Consider the following 11,320-nt stretch of genomic DNA (forward strand, 5'->3'; position numbering starts at 1 on the left):
AGAGAGAGAAAAGAGGAAGGAAGGAAGGAAGGAAGGAAGGAAGGAAGGAAGGAAGGAAGGAAGGAAGGAAGGAAGGAAGGAAGGAAGGAAAAAGAGCACATCAAAACAATTTGTTGATTACACATGCAATTTTCACACCTATGGGCTTCCCCTTCCCTCAATCTCTGAGCTGGACTGGAGGGAGGTGTCTTCTTATCTCTTCATTTGATAACGCTTGATCCTTATGATTTTGTGATTTTCATTTTTATTTTTTCTCTGTTGTTATTTGTACTTACATTGTTATAATTACTGTTTATATTGTTTTCTTTGCTGTTTTCTTCACCCTGCCCTCAGCAGGATCTTTCATGTAAGTAATGTCCATGCTTCTCTGGATTCATCATATTCTTTGCTTCTTAGAGGACAGTGATATTTTATTTACAACCATGTACCACAATTTTATTTTATTCATTCCCCAGTAGATGGGTACCTACTTTGTTTCCAATTCTTTGCTACTATGAAAAAATATTATAAATGCTTTGGTGTATATGGACCCTCACCTTTTTTTTTGTCAGTGACCTCCTTGGGGAATATGTCAAGAAGTAGAATCTCTGGGTCAAAGGATATGGGCATTTTAGTTACTTTATTTGCATCATTCCAAACCACTTTCCAGAGTGGGTTCTACTGTTCTCTAGCAACAATGCATTAGTGTGTATTATTTTTTTCATAGTCCCTTCAATATTGAATATACCCTTCTTTTGTCATCTTTGCAATTTTTCTGGGTGTGAGGTAAAACATCAGGAATATTTTGATTTATATTTCACTTATTAGTAATTTGGAACATTCTTTCACATGGTTGTTAACTGAAGTTCTTTTGAGAATGGTTTATTCATATCCTTTGGCCATTTATTGGAATTAGCTTTTGATTTTATATATTTCTGTTCTGTTAAGGTCTTAGAATATCAAGCCCTTACCTGAGAAACTGATACAAAGCCTTTCCCCCACATTGAACCCATTCCATTCTTATCTTAGATGCATTTATTTTGTTTGTGCAAAAGTTGTTCAGGTTTATGTAATCTGTGATGATTAAAAATTCTGGCTGGTTTCTAGGTAATAAAATCAATTTATTGGTTAGGCCAGAAGTAACTAATTAAATAATTGATCAATGATCTCTCTTAGTGATCAAAGACTAAGAAGTTTCACTATGTGGATCATTAAATACAATTCCAGAAGTTCATTATTCAGCCCTTCCCTAAACATCCTAAGACATCTCTAATTGGTGAATAGCCAACAAGGAGGTGATCCATCATTCTCTCCATCCCTCCCCAATTCCTTGATTGACAGTGAATGATGTAATGCAGGATTTATGCAAGATCTCTTGCATTTGCAAAATTACCCTAGGCAATCTTGGCAGTTAGGGGAATGGAACTTTGGCCCAGCAAGTGCCAGTCTCAAGACCCGATTGTTGGAGCTGGGACTATAAATACCCCTGGAGAACCAACCTGGGGGTTCTAATTTCCTTGACCTCACCCAGACATCCAGCTACCCCTTAGACTTCCCCTTGGGACCCTGGGAGGTGTGGTTGGTGGGTTGTGGAATGTGGGCAGGAATTAGTTTAGGTCAGCCTAGCCAGGGACACCCCTAAACCAAATCATCAACCTCATCTGTCTAGCTGGCGGACCACTTAACATTAGGGCAGTGAAAATTATTCCTGGCCGAGGGGCTGGTTCCCTCAGCCTGATCTTACCTTCTGAGGCCCTCTGCCAGTCCTGGCCAGTCACCCTTAGCAACAGCTTCACCAGACCCAAATCCTCTTCCCTCAGTTTCCCCTTGTGTTTAAATAAACCCTTAGCCTGATACTGAGAGCCTCATAGTCATTTGTAACATCTTCCAAGGCTAAGGGCTGAGGAGAGGGAGAATATCAACCACTTGTCTCCAAGAGGGGTTTTGGCCAGGCATTCATTTTATTCAGGAAGTGAGGCAGCTTCACTTCCTGTTGGTTTCTGCTTCTCTCCAGCAGGGAGGGGCTCCCCATTCCTCACCTTAAAGGAGCCTACAGACAACAGGGGGATTGACTGGACATCTCAGCTCAGGCCCTCACATTCCTGGCTGTCTCAAATCAACGAATACTGTAGTCATAGGCTCCCTGGCCCAGGAGACTCACTGGTACCACCAGCTTCCCCATTATCAGCCTGTTTACCCCCTTATTACAATGATCACATGCCTGGTACCATGATACCAACATCTAGAGGGAAAAATCAAGTTCTTCCTGACCAGGAGTAACTTTGTTCAATGCTTTTCAATATAAGATTCAAGACTCTGTCCTGCTAATTACAGATACACCTGACCTAAGCTGTTCTGTATTTACTGGGCAATATAGAATCCATAGTCTCACTTTTCTATCACTCTGCAATGGAAGATACTCTAGGTTGGGGCATTCATTGAATTTCCTAGAAATAAAGCAATGCATACAGAGATCAAGGGACAAACCTGAGCCTCAATTCGAATTCAGAAATAACCCTAACCCTAACCCTAAATAATTCAATATATTAGAAACACATCTTAAGTCAAAATGATGTTTTACTTTAATTTTATTATAAGCATCTTAAATATTTGTAATAAATTAAATAAGGCAAATTTACTTTAATGACTAATTTAAAAATTAAACTATAATAAATTAAATAATAAAATTTAAAGTTAAAGTTAAATTAATTTAAATTAAAGACTAATTAAATAAAAGTTCAAATAATATATTTCATTACAAAATTATTACTAATTTATGATGCCTCTGCTGTGTATCCTGTATCTGATTATAAATTAATCTCTTACCCATAGCCATCTAAGATCTGTAGTCTTAATATTCAGATCCTATATCCATTTTTATTTTATTATGCAATATGATATAAGATGTTAGTCTAAGCCCAAGTTCTGCCACACCGTTTTCCAGTTTCCTCAGTAGTTTATATCAAATAGAGTTATTCCTGGGTAATTTATGTTTTCCAGTTTATTGAACACTGGGTAAAGTTCCATTATTTCTGGTTTTCTCTTATTCATTCTGTTCCATTTATCTGCTTTTCTAAATTTTAATCACTAATAAAAGTTTTGATGATTGCTGCTTTATATAGTTTGAAGTCTTTTGCTTAATATTTATTTTTATATTCTGGAGTTTAGTTTTTTTCAAGTGAATTTAGTTTCTATTTATAGTTCTGTGTTCTGTTGGTAATTTGATTAGTTTTGCATTTAAATTGTAAGTTCACTTAGATAATATTTCATTTTTATTTTATTAGCCCATCCAACCATAGGCATTGAATTTTTCCTGTAGTTATTTGTTATTCTTTATTTCTTTCAAGTGCATTTTGTAATTGAATCAATATAAATATTAAGCATGTTTTAGTAGACTGACTCCAAAATATTTTCTACATTTTGCAAAAGGGATTTCCTTTTCTATTATTACTTCTTAGATTTCATTGTTATGGACAAATGTTATTGATTTTCTTGGGTTTATTTTGTAATCTGCAGCTCTTTGGAAGCTATTAATTGCTTCAATTAGTTTCTCTGCTGATCCCTTAGTAATTTTTAAGGAAATGACACATGTAAAACTCAGTGGATGGGACATTGATGCATTGCTGGTGGAGTTGTGAAATAATCCGGCCATTCTGGCTGGCAATTTGGAACTATGCCCAAAGGGCTATAAAAGACTGCCTGCCCTTTGATCCAGCCATACCATTGCTGGGTTTGTACCCCAAAGAGATCATAGATAAACAGACTTGTACAAAAATATTTATAGCTGCGCTTTTTGTAGTGGCAACAAATTGGAAAAAGAGGGGATGTCCTTCAATTGGGGAATGGCTGAACAAACTGTGGTATATGCAGGTGATGGAATACTATTGTGCTAAAAGGAATAATAAACTGGAGGAATTCCATGCAAATTGGAGAGACCTCCAGGAAGTGATGCAGAGCGAAAGGAGCAGAGCCAGAAGAACATTGTACACAGAGACTGATATACTATGGTAAAATCAAATTTAATGGGCTCCTGTACCAGTAGCACTGCAATGACACAAGACAGCTCTGAGGGATTTATGGTAAAGATGCTACCCACATTCAGAGGAAGGACTGCAGGAGAGGAAACATATAAGAAAAACAATTGCTCAGCAGGGGCTGAGGCGGACATGAATGGGAAATAGACCCTGAACAAGGACACATGGTACAACCAGTGGAAATGTGCGTTGGCCATGGGTGGGGGGAGAGGGGGGGGTGAAGGGGAAAGTAGGGGCATAAAGTATGTAAACAGATTAAAAACGAATATTAATAAATGTCTAATAAAAAAAATTGAGGAAAAAAAAACTCAGTGGAATTGTGCATCAGCTACTGGAGGGGGTGGGAGGAGGGCAGGGAAAGAACGTGAATCTTATAACCATGGAAAAATATTCTTAATTAATTTAATTAAAAAAAAAGATTTCCTCTTTTGTCTCATCTTAGTAGCAGGGGCAATAATAATGTAAATGTGCTTTTTATCATGTTAATGTATATAGGTGAGGAAGGAGCCTGAGGGCACTCTGGGCAGGATTAATCCCTTATTACTTCTCAGGTGAAATACAAACTCTTCATCCTAGCATTTAAAATTCTCTATAAAGTAACCTACTTTTACAATACAGAAAGGCATATGCTAATTCAAGAGTTAGAGAACTAAAGATCAGAAGGAACTGGTGAAAGAAATTGGCACAATGGAAAGAGGACTGGAATTCATCTGGGAGCTGTTCTCCTAGAAGTTACTTGGTTTAGGGACTGAGACTAGTGAAAAGTAAAGCTCCTGATATGGAAAGTGGCCGAGACTGCTTTGAGATCAATCTGGGGGTAAACCTAACATCGAAGGAGGACAAGAAAGAAAATTAGCAACTAGGGAAAAAGAAAAACCAAAAAAGAAAAAGGAGAAAAAGGCAAAAACTGATAGGTGGCTCAAGAAAAAATTCAGTTAAAAACCCATCTATATGGCCTCAGACACTTTCCAGCAATGTGATCCTGGGCAAATCACTTAACTCCCATTGCCTAGACTTTACTGATTTTCTCCCTTGGAACCAATACACAGCATTGATTCTAAGGTGCAAGATAAGGATTTATTAAAAAAACCAAAACAAACAAACAAACAAAACTCACCCAGGATGTAAGCAGCTACACCAGCAAAGAAGATATCAAAACTAGAAGGGAAGATGATTACTAAAACATCTAAGAAATTACAAACTTCTCTAAATAAATATTGCAAGACAAACAGCTGATAAAACTCAAAACTGTGTACTACCAATACAGCATAGAATCATAGCAAAATGTTTCAGAACACAGAGAAATTAAAATCTTGAGAGAAGCTAAAAGGGAACAAATTGCAGAAATTGTGGCCTGCATAGGAAAAATAATTAGCAGGACAAAAAACAATGAATTTAGAGTAAATTAAAAATTGGAGGGGGGGGGATGTACTGACGTAATAATAAGTAGCAAAAAAGTAATAGTATTGGGGCAGCTAGGTGGCACAGTGAATACAACACCAGCACCAGGTTTAGAGAGAGGAGGTCCTGGGTTCAAATCTATTCTCTTAGATACTTCCTAGTTGTGTGACCCTGGGCAAGTCACTTAGCTTCAGTTGCCTAAAAAAAAAAGTAATATCATGAAAAGAACACTATAAAAGGCAAAATGTATTGGCCTCTAAAACAAGAAGTTTTAGAGTCAGTTTAAGGATCAGAGGCTTCTAGAAGAATACGAAAGGATCATTACATTCCTGTTCTGTGACATTTTTAGTGGAACTATGGTAAAAACCCACTTCCCCAAAGTATAGAGTACTTTCATGTGGCCTACCACAGGGTCCCTACAAGTAGTAGGATCTTAATAAACTCAATAAACACTAAACATTTGTACTCTATTTAGAGCACTGTACTAGTTTGGGGACACAAAGACAAGAGAAAGATAGTCCCTACCCTCCAGGAGTATTCTTTTTTTTTTTTAATTTTTTTTTAAACCCTTAACTTCGGTGTATTGTCTCATAGGTGGAAGATTGGTAAGGGTGGGCAATGGGGGTCAAGTGACTTGCCCAGGGTCACACAGCTGGGAAGTGGCTGAGGCTGGATTTGAACCTAGGACCTCCTGTCTCTAGGCCTGACTCTCAATCCACTGAGCTACCCAGCTGCCCCAGGAGTATTCTTGTGAGATATACAGATAAATAAAAACAAGGTAATTTGAGAAAAGACAGAGCATCAATACAGAAGGGGAATAGGTGGTATCTGGCCTGAGTTTTATGGGAAGATACAACTCCTTAAGAGGCAAAGGTAAGGAAGCAGCTCATTCCAGAAATGTGGTCCTGCAGTAATGGGAGATTAAATGCTAAATTCTAGTTCAGCTGGAATGTAGCTAATATGAAATGACTTTAAAGGTAGGAGTAAAGGGGGTAGGAGGGTGGGGAGGCAGCTGGATGGCTTGCCTAGCTTTTGTGACCCTTGGCAAGTCTCTAGCCCTTACCACTCTCCTACCTTGGAACCATACTTACTATCAATGCTAAGTCTGAAGATGAGAGTTTTGAGAGTGTTTTTTACATTTAGATTGGAACCAAATTATGCAGAACTTTAAGTGCCAATCTAAATTGAGGCAAAAAAAAAAAAAAAAGAATAAATCTTGTTTTCAGTGTCCCCTTGTTTTTTTTCAAAATTTTCTCTCCTTAACTCATCAACATCATCCAAAAATACATTTTCATCATGATTGTCCTTGTTTCCAAGGCAGCCACCCTAAGATGTGCATAGTTTTGAGAAGTGGGCTTTCTCCATGACATCCCACTAATATAGGTCATAAAGCAGTAGTGTAACAGGCCTGGCAACCCAAACATTAACTACCACCCCTTCTCTCCTCTACCTTCCCACCCATCCACCCCCATATAGGAAAACCTTAAACCAGAATGCTTGGGAAATGAGAGTTTTAGTTAATGTAATTGTGAGATTATCTTAGGGTTAATTTACTTGATGAAACCTATTTGCTTCATCCTGCCTTGTTAGAAATCTTTTTTTTTTTTTTTTAATTTAATTTAAAAAAATTTTTTTTTTAAACCCTTAACTTCTGTGTATTGGCTCCTAGGTGGAAGAGTAATAAGGATGGGCAATGGGGGTCAACTTGCCCAGGTTCACCCAGCTGGGAAGTGTCTGAAGCTGGATTTGAACCTAGGACCTCCCGTCTCTAGGCCTGGCTCTCTTTCCACTGAGCTACCTAGCTGCCCCCTTAGAAATCTTTTTTAAATGTCCACTTTATGCTTTGGCCACACTAGAGGAGTCCAATGACTATGACTCTTTGCAAACGAGGGATCTTTCTTAGGAGATTTATTCTGGACATCCAAAGTTAGAATAGGAGGTAGGGGGTGTACAGGTGTTCAGGGGGGGCTGGCACCTTTGGAAGAGGGCTTGCTCAGCCACCTCTGGTGTCCGCCCAACTCTCACTTCTGGCTGCAAGAAGCGGTAGGGTGCGTAGCGGCTAAACCGAGATAAATCCAAATCAAACCATTTTAGCAGACAGGCTATACCAGACTGAGGGGCACTGGGAGCCAAAGATGGGGGTCAATTAGTGAAGTATCACCCCAAGCATCAGTGGCTGTGAAGGCGGCTGAATCAGGCGCTGGGGAAGCGCGGAGCTTGGTCCAACATGGGAGAGACGCCACGACCAACCACCGCACCCCGGGCTATTGGCGGTCCTCCTAACCACTGCCCTGCCACTGAGCTTGGTTAACTGGAAAAGAGAGTGAGCTTGATGCCTTTGCTCAACTCTGTCTCACTGAAATCCAGTTCCTGCCCAAGTCAAGACATCAAAATCCATGAAGTCATCTGCTCTCTGAAAATGAAGGACAAAAAGATAACGGGAGGGAAACAGAAATGTGGTTTTATTTATATAAGACACGAAAGGGGTTGAGAGACCATCTAATTCGTCCCTCTGGCTTCAGAAAGGGGGATTCGGAGGTTGGGAAAAGGCAGTAGAAACTAGCTTAAGTTTTTGTTTGTTTGTTTGTTGTTGTTTTTTTTTTTTGAAAACAAAAACAAAAACAAACAAACAAACAAAAAAAAACACCTTACCTTCCATCTTAGAATCAATACGGTGTACTGGTTCCAAGGCAGAAAAGGGTCAGGCTAGGTGGTAACGTCTGAGAGCAAATTTGAATCCAGGACCTCCCGCCTCTAAGCTTGACTCTCATTTCACTGAGCCACTCAGCTGCCCCTTAGCTTAAAGTTTTAGAAGTCCAGTCTCGATTTAAAGCTGTAAGAGACCTTAGAGGATATCTCAAGCTTTTCGTTTTACAGACATCAACCATGCCCCTGCCATTTATTATACCCCTACTGGGTTGGGTCTTGGGGATTACATTACCTGTCATTAACTGCTTGATGGATGTTGGTGCCCTGGTCCTGCCCCCTCTTTCCTACAGTAGCTCTCCCGGCTTCCACTCGTCCTTCTCTTTCCGCTCCCCTCCACATTCCTCTTGAGATCCTTTTCCCTCGACTTCTGTTGGATCCATCCTCTTCTTGCTACTTGCACGGCTGCTCCCCAAGTTCAGAGCCTCATTGACTCTTGCTTGGACCACACCAATAACCTAATTCGTTGTCCAGCCCTTCACTCGCTGCCCAAACCATCGCCCTGCTCCAAGGCTCCCTCAGAATATTGGGCTCTTCAGCCTCGCCTTTCAAGTCCTTAGGCAACCCTCAGGACTCCCTAGGATGAACTTTCAGTGTTAGCCCGAGGGGCTTGGGCCTCTTCCACATCTTCCAGGATTCATTCTCCCTTTCACTTTAGATCACTCCTTTGTGTTCAGTCTTCTTCCATCAGAATATAAACTCCTTGAGGGCAGAAATTATCTTGTTGACTGGGTAATTGCATCCCTAAAGCTCAGCTTAGTGCCCTGCACAGAGGAAGAAAGCCCTTTAAAGAGGCATTGAGGCTCTAGCTAGGCATCTAATAATTAGAGAAATGCAAATCAAAACAACTCTGAGGTATCACCTCACACCTAGCAGATTGGCTAATATGACAGCAGGGGAGAGTAATGAATGTTGGAGGGGGTGTGGCAAAATTGGGACATTAATCCATTGCAGGGTAAAGTTGTGAATTGATCCAACTCTTCTGGATGGCAATTTGGAACTATGCTCAAAGGGCTTTAAAAGACTATCTGCCTTTTGATCCAGCCATACCACTGCTTGGTTTATACCCCAAAGACATAATAAAGAAAAAGACTTACAAAAATATTTATAGCCGCGCTCTTTGTGGTGGCAAAAAATTGGAAAATGAGAGAATGTCCTTCGATTGGGGAATGGCTAAACAAATTGTGGTATCTGTTGGTGATGGAAGTTGTGCTCAAAGGAATAAAGAACTGGAGGAATTCCATGTGAAGTGGAACAGTCTCCAGGAATTGATGCAGAGTGAAAGAAGCAGAATCAGGAGTAGATTGTACACAGAGATTGATACACTGTGGTACAATCGAACACAAGGGACTTCTCTACTAGCAGCAATACAAGGATCCAGAGCAAGGCTGAGGGACTTATGCGAAAGAAAACTAGCCACATTCAGAGGAAGAAATGTGGGAGGAGAAACACAGAAGAAAAACAACTGCTTGAATACATGGGCTGATGGGGATATTATTGGGAATGAAGACAGTAAATGATAACTCTAGTCCAACTATCAATAATATGGAATTAGGTCTTAATCAATGATACATGTAAAACCCAGTGGAATTGTGCATTGGCTAAGGGGGTAGAATTACGGGGGGTTTGGGGAGAGGGAAAAAACATGAAACATGTAACTATGACAAAATATTCAAAATTAAAATAAAAAAAGATTAAGAAGGAAGAAAAGTTAAATAAAATGTCCACTGTCACCAAGAAGAGAGAGAGAGAGAGAGAGAGAGAGAGAGAGAGAGAGAGAGAGAGAAAGAGAAGGGGGAATTACAAATGTGAACTGTCAATCAAGGCCACTCAATTTTACTTAACTGCTTTCGTTACAACAGACCTTGAACAAAATCGGAGTAATCTGTAAATTATTTCTAATTTGTATTTTTTGTAATATTTGTATTGTAAATTTGTAATATTTATATTTGTAATGTAAAATATTTGTTTGTATTCATTTGTATTGTAATATTTGTAATGTAAAATAAAATCTGTAAATACTTCTGAGGATAATTTTTTTTAAAAGGGTGATTATTCAACTCCTTTGCCAGGGGTGACTTGGGAGATGTGCTGGTGTGAGAAGCAAAGTGATAACAGGGTGGATTAATCACGGAGACCCGCGTTCTGGTCCCATGAAGAATCCGGACTCTGCCATTCATCAGGCACATAACCTCAGCCCCAATGCTCTAAAGGTTCATTTCCTCATGTCTCAAATGGGGATAATACCTGAATGAGCACTGCAAGAGTCCATTTGTGGTAAGCGGGGGCTTCAAAAACATTAACGTTCCAAGTGAGTTATTACCATCATTTTTATATGCTGTTTTAACCAATGTAAAATGAGGACGTTGAGCAAGATTATCTTCACGGTCCCTTCAAGCTCCTTCCTCCCATGTAAAATAAGGATAGAAATACGTGCATGTATCGTCCTAGCGTTTCCAGGGAAACGTGGGTTCAAATACAAGTTTCTAACACTTAACTAGCTAAGTAGCTTCTCTTTCTGAGCCTCAGTTTCCTTATCTGTAAAATGAGGGAAGTATAGTGTTAAAAGCATTAACTTCTGTTAGGAGGCTGCAGAGCTGGGTTTTCGGGTTTCTAACTCTGACCTTTTTTAGCCCTGTGACCAAGGGCAAGTGACTTCCCCCTCTGAGCCTCAGTTTCCTCATCTGTAAAATGGATGCAATAATGATTTCATTACAGGAGTTCTTATTTAGAGTCTGGAGTCGAGGCTTCACATTTCAACAAGTCGCTTCCACTGAACTAGCCTCAGTTTCCTCTGGAACGGAGATGCTCCTCCCTGCACCAACTCCCTCCCGGAAGAGCAAAGCACTGCGGTTGCTACACCCAGGTGAGTTCTCTCCCGAAAGCCAGTCAGGCCCCTGCCACGCCGCCCCCCTGCTGCGCTGCATACTCCGCTCCGGGTTTTGTCGCTCACTTGGCCCGGCAGCCCGTCGGGGGCGCGCTCCGCGCTGGGGCGGCGGCGGCAGCGGCGGCGCGCAGGGCGGGGTCGCGCCTCCTCCCGCGTCTCCTGTTTCAGCCGCTGCTACAGGGGCACCCAAGATGGAAATCCAGGGGCTGCTCGCGGCCCAGACCCCGCGCGGGAACCAACATGGCGGCGGCAGCCGCGGCGGCGCCGCTTGTCCCCGGGCGTCCCCGCCGCCGCCGCCGCCTGCGGCCTCCGG

The 11,320-nt window shown here is 40.8% G+C and overlaps 1 protein-coding gene across 1 annotated transcript in view; it reads left to right on the plus strand.

Annotated features, from left to right (window-relative positions):
* Nucleotides 1–4,791: 4,791 nt before the first annotated feature.
* The window catches only part of ZXDC (ZXD family zinc finger C), a 39,130-nt gene continuing 32,601 nt past the window's right edge, over nt 4,792–11,320 (plus strand). Inside the window, 3 exon segments of the mRNA XM_044676105.1 lie at nt 4,792–4,830; nt 10,903–11,026; nt 11,029–11,312. Of these exon segments, the coding sequence (XP_044532040.1) occupies nt 4,792–4,830; nt 10,903–11,026; nt 11,029–11,312 (447 nt within the window).

This window comes from Gracilinanus agilis, chromosome 1 (assembly GCF_016433145.1).
Source record: "Gracilinanus agilis isolate LMUSP501 chromosome 1, AgileGrace, whole genome shotgun sequence".
In the NCBI taxonomy this organism is placed as follows: domain Eukaryota; kingdom Metazoa; phylum Chordata; class Mammalia; order Didelphimorphia; family Didelphidae; genus Gracilinanus; species Gracilinanus agilis.